The sequence below is a fragment of the Pelodiscus sinensis genome, chromosome 8 (assembly GCF_052426305.1).
Source record: "Pelodiscus sinensis isolate ZL-2025 chromosome 8, ASM5242630v1, whole genome shotgun sequence".
Lineage (NCBI taxonomy): Eukaryota > Metazoa > Chordata > Testudines > Trionychidae > Pelodiscus > Pelodiscus sinensis.
Genome location: NC_143059.1, coordinates 55,032,239 through 55,050,855, shown reverse-complemented (window position 1 = coordinate 55,050,855; position 18,617 = coordinate 55,032,239). Strand labels below are relative to the sequence as shown.

Genomic DNA, 18,617 nt, shown 5'->3' with positions numbered 1-18,617 from the left:
CATGCGTGTATTGCAAGGCCCAGCGTGTTCAGGCGCTAACGACAGCAGCACGCGCAAAGGGCGGGGCGTCGCGTCCGCTGTGTACGGGTGCCCGCGGGCGCCTTCCTCCGGATTTTCGTCTCCCGACGCGGAGGCGCTCGCTGTCAGTGGCGCCGCCCCGATGGCGGCTACCGGGATCCGGCGGCTAGGAGTGTGCGTCTTGTGCGGGTTACCGGCGGCGGGCAAGTCCACTCTGGCGCGGGCGCTGAGGGACCGCCTACAGCGGCGCGAGGACCCAGGCTGGGACTGTGCCCTCCTGACCTACGATGACCTCATGCCGCTTGAGGCTTTCAACCAACCAGAGACAGAAGCGGGGCAGGTAGCGCAACACCCATTGGTCAGTACAGATTGATCTTGCTATTGGCTAGCGTAGGTTGACGTTTCCTCGCCCTTCATTGGCCGGCGCTGCTTTGCCGTTCCAATTTCGTCACTTCCCTGGCAACGGGAACTTGATCGCCCCGCCCTTTCTTGAGCTCGTGATTCAGTTGGGCCTGTGCTGCGCTCCATCTCCGCGCATGACAGCTGGGTCCCGAGCACTGTCCTCCCTCCCCTCTCCCCCTCCTCCCCCGCAGCTGTTTTCCAGGCACTGCCCCCTGTGCTATTCCTAGGGCTGGGATATTGGCAACCCATGAGCGCCACCTTGTGGGCATGTCCCTTCTTTCCCACGGGGCCGCTTGCTCCTCCTGATACCTCCGAGCTGAACGTGGATAAATCACTCACCAGTCCGCTGTGTCTGGGCCCGTCCTGGGCTGACTGACCACAGCGCAGGCTCACGGCTGAGCCTGGGAATTTCTTCCCCAATTTCTTACGGGGTTGGTGCCGCTGGGGAAGTGGACCCACGTGCACAGCTTCCTTCTCCCACCTAAGGTTAGATCCCAAGAGGCGCTGAGTATCTGTCCTTTATATTAAAGTCAGAGGACACTCTGAGCAGCCTGAAGCCTCCTCTCATCTCCTCCTGCAGCTCTTCCCCTTTTGACCCATTTCTTGCATTTCCGTTCTGTTTTGCCTTTCTTTCCGCATTTCCTTGCAGAGTACACCCTGCCATATCCCAATTGCTGTAGGTGAGGGGGTTAAGCAAATGCTTTAGACAGAGAGGGACCACAGTTGTTCCTGCCCCGCAGTTCTCATTTTAGCTAAGTGTTTATTTCATAAGCACAAGCGCAAAGAGTTTGAAGTAATGTCAAAATTCTACTCTAATCTCACTCTAGAGTCTAAGTATTAAGGTATGAGCTAGTTTTAAATCGGCTGCCATATTTGAGTGAATTAAAGTCTGAAACTAAAGGCCTTCTTTCCCTTAAAATACATGAGGATGCTACTTACGATTAGTATTGGTCCCAAGTTGTCTGGCTGAATAGTTTGTATCCAAACTGAAATAGACATAACACCTGACATTACATGTTTTTCAAGCACAAATACATTGTGGCTACCTCTACACTGCAGGCTTCTTGCACAAGAGTCCTTGTGTGGACGCTCTCTTGTGCAAGAAAGCTCTGATGGCCATTTTAGCCATAAGGCTTTCTTGCGCAAAAAATTAATGTTACCTGTCTACACTGCCTTCATGTGGAAGAGCTCTTGCACAAGAGGGATTATTCCTGGTGGGGAGAGGAATAACTCTTCCAGAAGAAGCTCTGTTTTCCGACACTGTACTGTAAATTTACTTGTGCAAGAACACACCTGAAATGTAGACGTTCTGCAACTATTTGCACAAGAACGGCTGTTCTTGCGCAAAAAGCCTGCAGTGTAGACATAACTTTCTAGCTGTCTATACTGGCCGCTTGAATTCGCACAGGAGAACTGACTTTGTAATGTACAAAATCAGTGCTTCTTGCGCAAATATTTTCATGTTCCCGCTCAGGGATAAGCCCTCTTGCGCAAGGATACTTGTACAAGAGGGCCAGTGTAGACAGGCACCTTAATTTTTTGCGTAAGAAAGCCCAATGGCTAAAATGGCCATCGGAGCTTTCTTGCGCAAAAGTGCGTCTAGATTGGCATGGATGCTTTTGCGCAAAAGCACTTTTTGCACAAAAGCATCCTTGCCAATCTAGACACCCTTTTGCGGAAATACTTTTAACGTTTTCCGTTAAAAGTATTTCCGCAAAATCATGCCAGTCTAGACGCAGCCAGCCTCTCGGTGTGATCATCCTTTGGGCACTGATTCAATATAGCAGTTAAGCACATGCTTAAATTGCTATTAAGAAAATGTGTGTTAGCATATGCCTGATGTTAAGCATGTACTTAAGTGCTGTGCTGAGGTGATGACCATGAGGGGGAAAAGGAGTGGGCTTATATGGAAATGGAAAGCTATGCTGTCGGTAATAGACAGCAGAAAGAAAGCAGACACAAGGTCATAAGAAAGAACTGGAGGGAACACGTAGGGTGGGAGTTTGTATTTGTTAAATTAAATATTTTAAAATAAAATGTGAAATACTCTGTTTTCTTCATAGCTTTCTCGCTGGAAATTGTACCGACACGAACTGTTGGTGTACCTCGAACACTTTTTGCAAGCTCTTATTAATGGAGATCATTTGTATGCTCCACTAAACAGAACTGAAGCAACATGGAAAAGATTTGTTTCCTGTTTCAAAGAACAAGGCTTAATCTCTTCAGAAATACATGATGCCAAATCTTGTCATTACTTAATAAATGCAACTGCTTCCAGACCACTGTATTTAGTTTTGGATGACAACTTTTATTATCAAAGCATGAGATACGAAGTATACCAGCTAGCTCGGAAATGTAATTTTTTTTTTGTCCTTTACATGCATCAATTTAATATTTTATAGCAAAATAGTTATTCTGCTGTGTCAGTGAACTTTAATTGCTTAGCCCATTTTTTATGTTTAATAGTTAAATACATTCTAAGTGACTAAAATATTTAAATATAAAGCACAGAATGTGACTAGCTTCTGTGACTGCAACTTTTAGTTTATATAAAGTTTCTCAATTTCTCACATTGTTCAAAAAAGTATTAATTTTGTGGTTTAAAATTACTACTTTCTTCAAACCCAACATTTTGTGAAATCCTTTTAGATTCATTGAGCTTCTGCCAGTTATTTTTAGACTGTCCACTTGAGTCATGTTTACAGAGGAATTGTCTGAGAAGTCAGCCATTACCTGATGAGACCATATGTCTAATGGCAAGAAAAATAGAAGTACCAAATCCAGAGAAAAACACATGGGAACAAAATAGCCTGATCCTGAAAAGTGTTGAATGCACTTCAGAAGATAGGTATGTTGTTATTTTGAAGTTCTCCTTTATATACTTTGCTTTCATAGAGGCAAAGAGCAATTTTCCTGCACCACATATTGCAGTATGTTGTACACACTCTGTGGAGCTATTTTTTTAAACCCAGAGAATTAACACAAATGCATATTGCATACAGAGAATATTTTAGAACTTTGGAGCTTGAGCCAATAGTGGTTCCAGAGGCTTAAGGGGATGCTTGTCCTTATTTTTGCACATGCATGCAAAAATGCTTCTGCACAGTCTTCCTAAACCAACTGTTTGTTTGTGTTTTGTATTCATGGAAAACCAGCTTTCTAAAGAAGATACTAAGACCCGTTTGCAATCTTAACTGAAAACAACTGTTGAGGTGGGGGGTTGTGCCATGATATTGTATGTTGATTTTACAAAATGAGATAAGAGTTTTGTGACATTGTTTTTAGTTTGCAGGTGATTAATTTGTTGGCTACTGCTTTGGAAAATCCAGAGAAACAAGCTGAAGACAACACCGAACAAAAGGTAGTACTAATTGTCTTTAAACAAATGTCCTTCTGCAGATTATATAAAAAGAATTAATTGTGCATTGTTAGTTGTACTCTGTTTGCCGTGGTGTCTAAACATGAGAAATTCCGTCCATCATTCTTGCTTGCAAAAGCACAGAAGAAAAAAAAGACTACAGGCAGTCCCCGGGTTACGTACAAGATAGGGACTGTAGGTTTGTTCTTAAGTTGAATCTGTATGTAAGTCGGAACTGGCGTCCAGATTCAGCCGCTGCTGAAACTAATCAGTTTCAACAGTGGCTGAATCTGGACGCCAGTTCTGACTTACATACAGATTCAACTTAAGAACCCCAGGCATCCCCAAGTCAGCTGCTGCTGAAACTGATCAGCGGCTGATTCCAGGAAGCCCGGGGCAGGGGCTTCCTGTAGTCAGCCACTGGTCATTTTCAGCAGCTGCTGACTAGGGGACACCTGGGGCAGAGCAGCTGGGGTGCTGCTGGGTTGGTCCAGTGGCACCCAGAGCGGCGCTACGGGACCAACCGGCAGCGCCCCAGCTGCTGTACCACAGGCGTCCGGAGCAAAGCCGCGGAGCACGGGGGCAGCGGGACAGCCCAGACGCGCCGTGGCTATCCTGCTGCCCTCGGGCTCCGTGGCTTTGCTCTGCTTTGCTCCCCGTCCCCCTGGTCTACAGACCAGGGGGACGGGGAGCAAAGCGGCGGAACACGCGGGCAGCGGGACAGCCCAGACGCGCCGTGGCTATCCTGCTGCCCTCGGGCTCCGCAGCTTTGCTCTGCTCTGCTCCCCGTCCCCCAGGTCTGCAGACCAGGGGGAGGGGGAGCAGAGTAGAGCAGAGCGGTGGAACGCGCGGCCAGCTGACAGCCCAGATGCGTCTGGGCTGTCAGCTGGCCGCGTGCTCCGCTCTGCTTCCCCCCCCCCCCCATGGTTTGCAGACCAGGGGGAGGGGGAGCAGAGCGGAGCAGAGCAGAGCGGCAGAACGCGCGGCCAGCTGACAGCTCAGACGCATCTGGGCTGTCAGCTGGCCGCGTGCTCCGCTCTGCTCCCCCCCCCTGCAGATCAGGGGGAGGGGGAGCAGAGCGGAGCACAGAAGAGCGGCGGAACGCGCGGCCAGCTGACAGCCCAGACGCGTCTGGGCTGTCAGCTGGCTGCGCGTTCCGCCGCTCTGCTCTGCTCCGGTCTGCTCCCCCTCCCCCTGGTCTGCAGGGGAGGGGAGCGGAGCGGAGCGCGCGGCCAGCTGACAGCCCAGACGCGTCTGGGCTGTCAGCTGGCCGCGCGTTCCGCCGCCGCTTTGCTTCCTCTCCCTGGTCTGCTCGAGACCAGGGAGAGGAAGTGCCCCGTTCGTAACTGCGGATCCGACATAAGTCGGATCCGCGTAACTCGGGGACTGCCTGTATGTATGTAATGAGGTTTTTTTCTGCATGAAATATAGTGATTGTGCTACAAAGTCTTAGGTCATTAAGACTGTTTTAGCAAGGTTTGAGTGTTCTACAATAGTTACGATAATGCCTCCCAGAACTGACTGACCACATTGAGAAGAAAATAGTATGCAGCCTCCCCTTAAAGTGGTGGTAGAGATTGCTTTTCCCTGGTACCACGGAGACACTCCGAGGCAATACCATGTTGCAGCTCGATGCTATCCCAAGATAAAGCTGTGGCTAAATGCCAGTCTGCCCTGTAATAATGCATTCCTCAGAATCAGTATATTTACATGCAGTAGAACAGGGACACACAGAAGCAGGTGAAATTATAAAGCAACTAAACATTCTTGATTCATTTCTACTATTAAATATAACTTTCTCTTGATCTTGAATAGGAAACAGACAGAGCCATTTGTGCAGCTAGTATTCTTCACCAAGCTGACCAGGCTTTCAGACGAATTGTTTCTCAGATAATGAAGGATGTGAAAGGTATGCATCACATATTTAATTGTCATTCTCCACCAGCATATTGCTTGATTGGTAACTAATATAAGGCTGAAACTATAAAATCCTGGTACACTTAGTAAAAGATCAGACCCTAGAATCCTGCAGCTACATTAATCTAAAACTTTACTCTTATGAGAAGTCCCACTGAAGTTAATTGTTTGTAGGATCTGGGCCTAGAACTTTGAAACATTCAAACTTTATTTTAAGATAAAACTATAGTTTTATTCTTCTTTTAGATAAACATATATGCCCAAGTGAGATGAAGATTCTGGCAGAAGAACTTAATAAGCTTAAAGCAGAGTTTTTGGAAGATTTACGACAAAGGAATCTTCAAAGTAATGAATTTGTTACAAATACCATCACTTCATTCCAACAAGCAACAGACAACATAGTGAAGAAAGTTTTCCTTTTAAATGAGCACACTGTATTTTCAGCTTAAGGAATGCCAGAAACAGCTTATTCAGCAGGATGGCTAAAACTAAGGAAGTCACAGCTGCAATGTGTGGAGATTTATGTTAATTTATCATTTTATGTCTGTCACAGTGTTATCAAACAAACAAATACCCTCAGGTATTCCATCTTTAAGACCAGTCCAACAATAGCGAGAAATGAGTTTTGAAGATTAAAGAGATTTTGTAGCTATAGTTCCAATTTGTGTGTCTAAACATCTTTGATTCAAATCTTTGAACTCCTTTCCTGACTTTTCTGTCCATAGTGTTCTTCATTTTTGCTTCTGTATTTCCTTGATTACCAATGTATCCATTCCTGTGTTCTTTCCCCATCTCATATTAGCTCACTAGCTTTTTTTTCCAATGTCACTTGTCCTTTTTCAGTAGAACAAATAATAGAAGCAAAGAATTCTCAAATTTCCCAATTTCTTGCTCTTCCAAAGTATTTATATCTAGGCAGTAATGAAGTAAATAGGTAGAAAAGCTCTGGTCTCAAATGTTGCTTGCTCTTGGTGCCTAACCCTCCCCCCAACACACACATTATTAGAATAATCATTCCTTTTGGGGCAGTCAAGTAGTCACATGTCATCCTGCATAACAATAGAGTGAGTCATTGCATCTGTGCGAAATTATAATTTGCCTTATGTAATAGTCAGTACAGACAGTACCTGGTTAATGTCTGCATGATGTTATTTAATATGTAAAATGCTAGGTATAAAGAGAGAGTATTAGGGTATCTTTGTACCCTGCAACTTTTCCATAGCAGTTGTTTGCTATAGTAATGTAGATAGAAAGGCACAGCAGCTGCAAAAGTTCTCTCAGCAGCATGTGGTCAATGTGGCTATGTCTAGACTGCACTGTTAAATCGGAAAAAGATACGCTACTTGTAGTACACAAATTGTATATCTTTTTCCAATTTACTTTCAAAAGAGGCTCTTTCGAAATTTGGCGCATCTACATGGCCATCCCTTATTCCTCATAAAATGAGGTTTACAGGGATGGTGAAAGAGTGTGTCTGCTTTTTTGAAAATTTTTCTGAAAAAGCGGACATGTTCCTTGGACTGGAGGTATTCCAAAAAAGCAATGCAGTCTAGATGGAGCCTGAGTTTCTCATTTTCATGATCTCTACTCTACAATATTTGGCAATAGAGATCATCAAACCTGCAGCAATAGTTACTCCCCAGACTCATTCAAAGTAATTACTCCCCAGTGCTTCCTGCTGTGACTGGCAGGTGGAAACTGTTGGCTTCTAATTAAAGTTAGAATTGTAGAAGCCTCTGTTGATTGGCTGAGCCTTGGTAGAGGGAGGGACTTTCAGGCAGTCCAGGGCTTTATAAAGCAGTGAGCAAGCTACCAGGGAGCTTGTGAACAGATGAGTGCTAACAGGGAGTTTAGAGAGGGAGTTTGGAAGGGGACAGGGAAGGGGGCGAGGGTTTCTTGCCTTTCTTTTAAATCCTTTCTCCAGGACAGCAGGTATGGATGGTGATAGGTCTGCTGTTGTTACCTGCACAGTGTGTGCCAGGTTTGTCTTCCTCCTGGAAGAAAGAACGGATTTCATCTGCACTAAGTGCAAGCTGGTCGCCATTTTGGAAGAAAAAGTTAGAGGACTGAAGGCCCAAGTGTCAACCCTATGCTCGATCAGAGAGGATGAAGACTTCCTCGATAGAAGGCAGCATTTAAGCCTGCAAGCACGGCACGTGGAAGAACCAGAGAGGGCAGTACGGAACCAGGGGGAGAACTGGTAGCATGTAACTTCTAGAAGGGAAAAAAGGCCAGCACGGGAATCCCCCAATGCTATAGAGGTAAGTAATTGCTTTCAGGCTCTCTCCACAGGCTCTGCAGTGGTGAATGCTTTGGAAGGGACCTCACAAGGAAGAAACTGGAAGGGAACACCATCTACTGGAAGGCATGGGATGCATAGTTCTAGGGATGGGGGTTCCACGACCACCACCCCCAAAAAAAGACGATGGGTGGTGGTGGTTGGGATCTCCTTCCTAAGAGGGACTGAGCCATCCATCTGCCATCCAGACCTGGAATCTCGAGAGGTGTGCTGCTTACTGGGAGCTCGAATTCAGGATGTGACTGAGAGGCTTACAAAACTGATCAAACCTTCATATCGCTATCCCTTCCTGCTTCTCCACGTGGAAGCTAACAGTACAGCCGAGAATGACCTTGAGCGGGTTACTGCGGATTATGTAGCTCTGGGAAGAAGTATCAAAGAATTCGGAGCGCAAATGGTGTTCTCGTCCATCCTCCCTGTTGAAGGGAAAGCACTGGGCAGGGATCATTGAATTGAGGAAGTAAATGCATAGCTGCACAGGTGGTGTCGCAGAGAGGGCTTTGGTTTCTTCGACCATGGGACTCTGTTCAGGGTACAAGGATTGTTAGGAAGAGATGGGATCCACCTAACCAAGAGAGGAAGGAGCATCTTCGCGGGCAGGCTTGCAAACCTAGTGAGGAGGGCTTTAAACTAGGTTAGTTGGGGGATGGTGACCAAAACCCTGAGGGAAGTGGAAAATTCAGATACCGGAAAGAAATGCAAAGAGGAACGAGCAAGAAAGAAGGACCCCTGATTCAAATGGAGAAGATAGGGTGATCAACTGGTTATCTGAGGTGTTTGTACACCAATGTGAGAAGCCTGGGCAATAAATAGGAAGAACTGGAGGCTCTGGCCCAGTCCAAGAAATATGATTTAATTGGGATAACAGAGACTTGGTGGGATGACTCGCATGACTGGAGCACTGTCATGGAAGGGTATAGACTGTTCAGGAAGAACAGGCAGGGGGAGTTGCACTATATTTAAGAGACCACTATGATTGCACAGAACTCCAGTATATAGAGGGAGAAAAACATGTTGAGAGTCTATGAATTAAGTTTAGAGGTGCAAACAACAGCAGTGATGTTGTGGTTGGTGTCTACTACAGGCCACCGAATCAGGTGGATGAGGTAGATGAGGCTTTCTTCGAACAACTGAGAGAGGCTTCCAGATTGCAGGCCCTGGTTCTCGTGGTGGACTTTAATCACCCTGACATCTGTTGGAGAACCAATACGGCAGTACTCAGGCAATCCAGGAAGTTTTTGGAGAATGTTGGGGATAACTTCTTGGTACAAGTGCTGAAGGATCCAACCAGGGGCCGTGCGCAGCTTGACCTTCTGCTCACAAACAGGGAGGAACTAATAGGGGAAGTAGAGGTGAGTGACAACCTCAGAAGCAGTGATCATGAGATGGTAGATTTCAGGATCCTGATCAAAGGAAGAAAGGAGAATAGTAAAATACACACCTTGGATTTCAGAAAAGCAGATTTTGACTCCCTCAGAGACCGGATGGACAGAATCCTCTGGGATGCTAACATGAAGGGGAAAGGACTCCAGGACAGCTGGCAATATTTTAAAGAAGCCTTATTGAAGGCACAGGAAGAAACCATCCCAATGCATAGCAAGAGAGGTAAACATGATAGGAGACCAGATTGGCTTACAGGGGAAATCCTTGGTGAACTTAAGCACAAAAAGGAAGCTTACAAAAAGTGGAAACTTGAACAAATGACCAGGGAGGAATTTAAATGTATAGCTTGAGAATGCCAGGGGGGTATCAGGAAGGCGAAAGCGCAATTGGAATTGCGACTGGCAAAGGACGTGAAGGATAACAAGAAAGGTTTCTACAGGCATGTTAACAAGAAGAAGGTGATCAGAGAGGGTGTAGGGCTCCTACTGGATGAAGAAGGTAACCTAGTGACAGATGATGTGGGGAAAGCTGAAGTACTCAGTGCTTTCTTTGCCTCTGTCTTCACGGACAAGGTCGGCTCCCGGACTAATGGGCTAAGTGACGCAAGATGGGATGAAGATGGACAGACGTTGGTGGGTAAAGAACAGGTTAGGAACTATTTAGAAAAACTAAATGTACACAAATCCATGGGTCCGGACTTAATGCATTCAAGGGTACTGAGGGAGTTGGCAAATGTCATTGAGGAGCCTTTGGCCATTATCTTTGAAAAGTCGTGGAGATTGGGAAAGATCCCGGATGATTGGAAAAAGGCAAATGTAGTGCCAATCTTCAAAAAAAGGGAAGAAGGACGATCCAGTGAACTATAAGCTGGTCAATCTTACCTCGGTTCCTGGAAAAATCATGGAAGGGATCCTTAAGGAATCCATTTTGAGGCACTTGGAAGAGGGGAAAGTGATCCAGAATAGTCAGCATGGATTCACAAAGGGCAAGTCGTGCCTGACCAATCTTATTAGCTTCTATGATGAGGAAACTGGCTCTGTGGACATGGGAAAATCAGTGGATGTGATATACCTTGACTTTAGCAAGGCTTTTGATACGGTCTCCCACAATATTCTTGCCAGCAAGTTAAGGGAATGTGGGTTGGATAAATGGACGGTAAAATGGGTAGAAAGATGGCTAGAAGGCCGGGCCCCGTGGGTAGTGATCAACAGATCGATGTCAGGATGGCGGTCGGTTTCTAGCAGAGTGCCCCAAGGTTCGATTCTAGGACCGGTTTTGTTCAGTATCTTTATTGACCCGGATGAGGGGATGGATTGAACCCTCAGCAAGTTTGCAGATGACACTAAGGTAGGGGGAGATGTAGATATGCTTGAGGACAGAAATAGGTTCCAGAGTGACTTAGACAAATTGGAGGATTGGGCCATAAGAGTCCTGCACTTGGGACAGAAGAATCCCAAGCATTGTTACAGGCTGGGGACCAACCAGCTAAGTAGTAGTTCTGCAGAAAAGGACCTGGGGATTACAGTGGATGAGAAGTTGGATATGAGTCAACAGTGTGGCCTTGTAACCAAGAAGGCTAATGGCATATTAGGTTGCATTAAGAGGAGCATTGCCAGCAGATCCAGAGATGTGATTATTCCCCTTTATTTGGCTCTGGTGAGGCCATATCTGGAGTATTGTGTCCAGTTCGGGGCCCCCCACTACAAAAAAGATGTGGATGCACTGGAGAGGGTCCAGCGGAGGGCAACCAAAATTATTAGGAGGTTGGAGCATATGACCTATGAGGAGAGGCTGAGGGAGTTGGGTCTGTTTTTGTCTGCAGAAGAGAAGAGTGAGGGGAGATATGATAGCAGCTTTCAACTTCCTTAAGGGAGGTTCCAAAGAGGATGGAGAAAGGCTGTTCTCTGTAGTGACGGATGGCAGAACAAGGAGCAATGGTCTCAAGTTGTGGTGGGAGAGGTCCAGGTTGGATATTAGAAAAAACTATTTCACTAGGAGGATGGTGAAGCACTGGAATGGGTTACCTAGGGAAGTAGTGGAGTCTCCATCCCTAGAGGTGTTTTAAGTCTCAGCTTGATAAAGTCCTGGCTGGGTTGATTTAATTGGGATTGGTCCTAGAGCAGGGGGCTGGACTTGATGATCTTCTGAGGTCTCTTCCAGCTCTATGGTTCTGTGATTCTATGATTCCTGGGGCTCTAAGTTGAGGTAGCGTAGCCATATTGAGGAGCCTGACTAGGACTAATTTCAAGGCTTCCCTGTAACACGCTATTTCAAAATAGTTATTTTGGGAGTTATTATTTTGAAATAATTTCCTAGTGTAGACTTTCCTTTAGTGTTATATGTGCTTATCCTATGAAAGGGTAATTTTCTAGGGTGAGGCCCGTAAAGCTGAACTTCAGCTAAAGCACCAGGAAGGAGCACCTATATCAGCAAATAGCTAAAAAGCTGGCAGCTCTACACAATTTCCAGACAGGTGGTCAGTGCAGTGAGCATATTAAGAGGGCAAAGAGCAAGTACTAGAAGACATGGGGCAAGAACCTTGCCTTGGGCAACTTGTGAATGGCCCAACAGAACGCCCATTTTATGATGACTTGGACTGGTATGGCTCCAACTCTGTTTTATGACCAGCTGGCATGGTGCCCGATGGGAGCCAGTAGCAGAGTCCCAGTGAAGAGGATGAAGTGACTTTATAAATTAAAGTGATTGCAGATTGTTGGGATAGTGAGGGATAAGGAAATTGTCCCATGGAATGATAGGATTCTGCTGGTTGACTCCTGGGATCAGTGTCAAATGAGACTGAATGCACTTTGCAATATAGACACAGTTAGAAAGGCCTAAAAAGTGATGGAGGACAGTTTCACTATAGGAAGCAATAGTTAAAAGATGACTTCTCAGATTATTTTCAGAGGGATAACCATGTTAGTCTGTTTCAGCAAAAACAATGAGGAGTCCTGTGGCACCTTAAAGACTAACAGATTTATTAGGGCATAATCTTTCATGAAGTGCACCTCATGCATGATGTTGACAAAGTGAGCTACAGCCCATGAAAGCTTATGCCCTAATAAATTGACTTGAGTAGTTAGCCAGTAACTCAGGTCCTTTGGGTTATTTCTATTAGGAGGAGAAATTGACAATGGAGTCAGTTGTTTGTTTGATGCAATCCCATTTAATTACAATTATACATAAAATCCTTGTTTCCCTGAATGCAGTAGGAATCAAACAGTATTTTCTTTGTTCAGTGCCAAGCCACTTTCCAGACAGCACTCTATTCAGAAACTCTCTCAGGATGCATCTACGCAGCACCCATAGCTCAAAATAAGCTATGCAATTTGCACAGCTTATTTCAAGTGTATTTTGAAATAACTTATTTAATAATTTGGCACTGCCTACACAGGTTTACCAGGATGAAATAAGCTGCCTGTTAATTTCAAAATATATTTCAAAATAACGGGCTGCTTCAATAGATGCGGAATAGCTATTTCAGGATTCTTCTGGTATCTCAAAATGGCTCTGCAATGTAGATGTACTGTCAGAGTCATGCTACAAGTGTTTTTTGGGGGGGCTCTTCTACTGCCTTCTCTCTTACACACCTACTTACACACACACACACCTGCAGCAAATAATATCCATCTCCCTGCATTTACATTCACACCCAGAGGACAGCCCCCTGAGACCACATCACAATTCCTACTCCAACCTTGCAGGTCGCTTGTGTTTTGGGCAGTGGGTTCTAGTGTTTCAACTGTTGGTTCCATAAAGGAACTTAATTACTTTCTACATTTATCATGAATGAAAAGCAGATGTTACACCCAATGGCTTCAGTGAGCTTTTACCTAACAGTCAGCATAACAGTAATAGATGTTTACTACAGTTGAGTCTCAGCGAGGCTCAGTACTAGTTCATTCCTCCTTTACTGGTAAGGAATCAATGAAAGTGAACAAGCATATTAAAGAATCATTCTGGATCCTTTTATAGTGGTTAGCATGCAGGCCCATTGACAAGGGAAGCAAATGGGGCAGTTGCCCCAGAGCCTAGCCATTCAAAAGGACAGGAGCGGCAGCAGTTTTAGCCCAGACCCTTTACATCACTGCTGGAGCACTGTGTGGCAGGCTCCGGGAAGCTCTTAGGCCTAGCTGGGAAGCTCTTAGGCCTAGCTGGGAAGCTCTTAGGCCTAGCTGGTGACACTGTGGGCTGTCTCAGCCTTGCCCCTTCTGGGAGCATGGAATTGTCCTCTCCGACCTTGCCCTGGGGACCTAACAACTCTGTTGACCTGTTAGCACATACAGTATGCAATGTTGAGTCTTACTAGCATATGCTAAGGAAAACACCTTTCTCCTAAATCCTTTTTGCCCCACAATGAAAGCATAGTGCCAGTATTTAAGTAGGCATACAGTATAATTACAAAGTAGCCTTGCACTGATCCTGCTTAAAATCTATACCAGCTCCATGGAAATTTGTATAGCACAGTATTTATTCACCATAGAACAAATCCTAACCCAGGACTTTAAAAACTATGAAAAAATATTTTACAGTAGCAGCTAAAAGCAAACCCCACCATGACTGCTGTCAGCATTTAATTCAAACAATCAAAAAGCTACAATGGAACTATATGTGAATTTTGGTAGCCAGCAGATACAATCCCACCCTGAAATATCTTGGTAGGACATGAGACTGAAGCCTCATATACTACCAGCACATGAAAAATATCAATAAAATAAAGATGTGTGTAAATCTCATCCAGAACCTGGCAGGAATGACCTGGACAGCAGATACAAAAATTCTGTGGACCTCTTTACCAGTACTTGTTTACTCGACAAGATATTGGTCACATGTCTAGATGCACATCTCCCAAACATCACTCATTGATTCTCAACTTAACACTGCTATGTGGCTAGTTATGGCACAATAAAATCAATACATAACTGTGGCTTCCCATGATACTCTTACTTTGTTGCAGCATCAGAATTATTCAATTCAATGGAACAAAGATCTTTCAAGATATGAGGACCTAAATCATATACCAAGATTGCCAGTGAACCCTATTAAACCTTTTGACTTGCAGGCTTGAGGTTTTCAGTGATAAGCAAGGTGGAAGGTAACATCCTGAACAAAACATCTCCTCAGGGACCCAACTAAAGAACGTAGTGGCTTTTCCCTTCCATAGAAAATGTGGGAGGTCCACTTTGAATCCCATCTGTACATCACATGGCAGGTGCACATACCTCCTCTATAAAGCATACTGAGACCCAATCCAGTTTGTGACTGCGGAAACAGATTTGAAACTATGGAACACCTTGTGTCAACCAAATAGTGTTCCAAGTAATCATGTCCTGGTCATATCTCTGACACCCATTCTGCAAAACCTGAAGCAATCAATTTGATTATCATCATAGACTTGACATATAACATTGTTGGTGTTAAGCTATACAAAAGAAATAGCTTTTTCCCCAGCAAAAACAGGTTGCCAGTTCTAACTAGAACATATACATTGGTTGGAATATTGCGAGCCATGGAAAGATTTATTTCTGGGTTACAATTTTCCTATATAAAAATCAAAAACACAACTAGGGCTGAGTAGCTTAGTTCTATGCAGTTCTTATTTAAAATAAGCACTATTGCAACAGCTACGATTAAGGCGGTATACAAACTTACATTATAATGCCCTGTTATTATCTGCCTGTAATGTTGTTCTTTAGTTTGCTTTAGAGTTAAAACATTCCATGCTTTGAGTGCAAAAGCTCCTCAGAAAAGATGAAATACATTCATTCAGTAGCTTTTTAGTGACCTAAGCAAATAATGTTAAAGCTACCTATGTTTTTTTCTTAAATTGAGGCTTTTTGCACATGCATTAGTTCAATGCTAAAATGCTAAGTTATTAAATGTCAACATTTTAGGAATAATCTAGAAAATAGGAATAATCAAGTACATTTCAAATATGAAGATGAGTAAGGCTACAGTTTGGTCACAGACATCAAGGTGGTCACAGAACCTGAATTTTAATTCACCCCCAAACCTACAAGTGTTGTGCCCTAATGCCACACTACCATTTGGGATTGGTATGGAGCCGGAGAGGGAGGAGCAGGAGACAAATTTGTGCTGTGTTGAAATGCAAATCTTATTTGGTTCCTCAGCCCCTTCCATCTCCATCAGCATAGGTGTGTATAGCTCAATTAGAGTGGTGCTGCGAACCCACGTGCTAGATAACAATGCCCAGAGCAGAGAGCCAAGCCTAACCCCAGGAGACAAGAGCCATGGCTGCAGGGTGAGCTCATTCACCAACACTGTACACGTCCGCACTCCTCTGCTTTCACTGACAAAGATTTTGCAGCAGCGAAAATGGTTATTAAAAATTTCCATGAGAAAATTGTAGCCCAACTTATGAGCCATTAAAAAGGGGATCTGGACAGATAATGTGCACGGTAAATTACTAAGCACTGGTCTTCCTGGGATGTGAAAAATCCACACAAGACCTAGCTATGTCAATCTAATCCCTGCTGAAGGCAGTGCTAGGTCAATTCTTCCACCAAACTAGCTCTGACCTCTTGGGCTATGTCTAGACTGCAGGCTTTTTGCACAAGAAGCTTTTTGCGGAAGAGATCTTCTGCAAAAAATTCTTGCGCAAAAGTGTGTCCACACTACAAAAGCAATGTACTTTTGCGCAAAAAGAGCGTCCACGCTACATGGGAACTCTAGTACAAGAAAGCTCTGATTGCCATTAACAGAATGGCCATCAGAGCACCTGTGCTTTTTCCGATAGGCTCTTTTTGTGCAAGAAACCCCTGTTGAGTGTCCACATGCACCTTTTTGTGCAAGAACTCTTGCGCAAAAAGGAGTTATTCCTCGTAGAAAGAGGTATACCTACACTGCAAAAAGCCCTCTGTTCTGTCATTCTACTGTAAATTGTACAAAAACGTGCTTGAGGTATGGACACTCCACCGGTTTTTGCACAAAAGCCTTGGAGTGCTGGATTGCCTATGCTGATGGGAGAATCCCTCCTGTCAGCATAGGTAATGTCTACTACATGGAAGCACTACAACGGTGTAGCTGAAGCAGCAGTATAAGTGAAGGCACTGTACGTTTTCTTTCAAAGTTATACAGCTCTGTAGAGCTAGTTAATACCAAATGTATAACTAGAGAGTGATTGCATGTAAAATAGATGTGAGCCACATTCTCTAAAATACAAAGCAAAATGCAAACCAAACTATAGCATACAATTTTAAGGAAGCCATGTAATATAAATGTTGAGGCACTGTTTAGAAGTATTTTTTTGCTTAGTCATCCGACTGTTAAAGGAAATGTTTGTCAGTCACAGTGAATGCGTCTCTGGCACCACTGCAAATGGTGAAATTTGCAAATATGGCTCCTGGCCCCCATGGTGAGCTCCCAATGGCTCCTGAACTCACCCCAGAGATACGAGCTGTGGGGGAATCACCACCAGGGCTGGGAGCCGCAGAGAACTCACTCCCAGCTCCCACCTCCCACTCCCCAGGCTGGGACAGGAAACTCCTGCAAATACACGGCGCCGCAAATAGCAATTCTGCAAATCACATGGGTATCCTGTAAAACATTAACCTTGATATGCTATGTCAGAGTTGTTTGAAGTGTTGTTTTAGTTGTATTGAGCCCAAGATATGACAAAGTGAATAAGGTAATATATTTTGGGACCAACTTCTGTTGGTAGAGAAGACAAACTTTTGTGCTTTAGAGCTCTTCAGGTCTGGAAAGATAACCAGAGCAGAGCATCACGTTTAAAAATTGTTGTAATGAGTCATAAAACCAGCAAGTATCCTTTTTGAGGACAGGTCTATATTTAAACACCTACACCCTTGAGGTGCTTTAGTAAAGCTTGTCCTTAGGGTGTAGTTAATCCACCTCTGCCAGTGGGGGGCTAACATAACACTGGCTACATTAAGGGGTATGGATTTTTCATATTCTGCAGTAACATGTAAGTTTATAGTGGCCTGAATGAAGATTCTCAGTAGCATTAGCTTTTACATTTCTTGAGTTGTTTATACTTACATTACATTGAATTCGTTAAGCTTTTAGTAAGGCTTAATGATTTAAATTTACTGGTAAGTAAACATGCCAGGACTCCTTAAATACTCATTTGATAGCATCATTTCACTATATGCAAATTATCCAAACATTGGCCTATCCAATTCATTTCCCCCCACCTAGTTACAACATATTGAAGCAGGTGATCTTTTGAATTAAATAATAGAAACAAGTTCAGCACACGTTAACTCTTTTTAAAATAATTTACCATGCAGGAAGAGTACCACACTTTTTCAATGGATAGGTTAGGAAATAGAATTATGTGCCATCTTGAAGCTTCCTCTTTTTCTTCTTCATTCCCAGACCACCTTAGAAGTTCTGATTAAAAGACTGAATACTGCGCACATTAGAACTTAGTACTATGGGAGTCAGCAAGAACCACTCATTTGTAGCAACAAAAGGTGATTCTTCCCTCCTTGCCTGTTGCCAGTCCTGATCTAATTCACTATTATCATGCTGTCATCATTTTTGTTCAAGAAATGAGTAACATTAATATTGGAGATGATAAGGAATGGAAAGAACTCCTTTGGCCCTTCTGGTACAGGATTACTTTTCTGTATGTTTTCCAGTCCATGCAGGGTTTGTGTATGCCCTAAACAACAAAGACTGCTCCACTTCCTTTGCTGAGGCTACACTATATCTATTCAACTAGTATTGTTCTTTGTTACTCCTAAGTATGTCTTTGCCCTCTTCAGATACTTATGTTTCCCCACTCATTCCATTTACAGTAGTAGTATAGCTAAGCTACACCTCTGTTCTTTTACATTTTTATGTCCGTCTGACACTTCTTCCATCTCTTTAATCATTTGTGTTTTACTTGAATTTACACTAGTTTCCCTCCCCCTCCCCCCGGTGTTGAGGTACCATAAACTGAATACATTTTTAGTTCTGATGAATACTGCTGTTGGAAACGGCAATTGGCTACGTTAGTTCTGCTCTGCCTTACACTCTCTTGCAATCTAGTTGCAAGAATCACTCAGCTTCATTAAGTCTACTCTTTTCAATCCTAAAACAGTGCTTAGTGCATATTAATGTATGTTCCTGGAGCAGATTTTGACATTACACTAATGAATTCAGTAGTTATTTGATAGTAGCTATAGAGAACACAAAGCTTCCCATTTCTATTGGATCCAAAGACCACTGGAATCTTTCCATTAAGTTCAGTGAACTTTGTAGTGTACACAG

The 18,617-nt window shown here is 44.0% G+C and overlaps 1 protein-coding gene across 1 annotated transcript; it reads left to right on the top strand.

Annotated features, from left to right (window-relative positions):
• Nucleotides 1-18,581, top strand: PSTK (phosphoseryl-tRNA kinase). Its single transcript, XM_006136096.5, has 6 exons — nt 1-376; nt 2,484-2,775; nt 3,070-3,268; nt 3,706-3,781; nt 5,594-5,687; nt 5,942-18,581. Exons 1-6 carry the CDS (start codon nt 2-4, stop codon nt 6,142-6,144), a joined length of 1,239 nt encoding a protein of 412 aa, XP_006136158.3. The 5' UTR covers nt 1; the 3' UTR covers nt 6,145-18,581.
• The last annotated feature ends 36 nt before the right edge of the window (nt 18,582-18,617 follow it).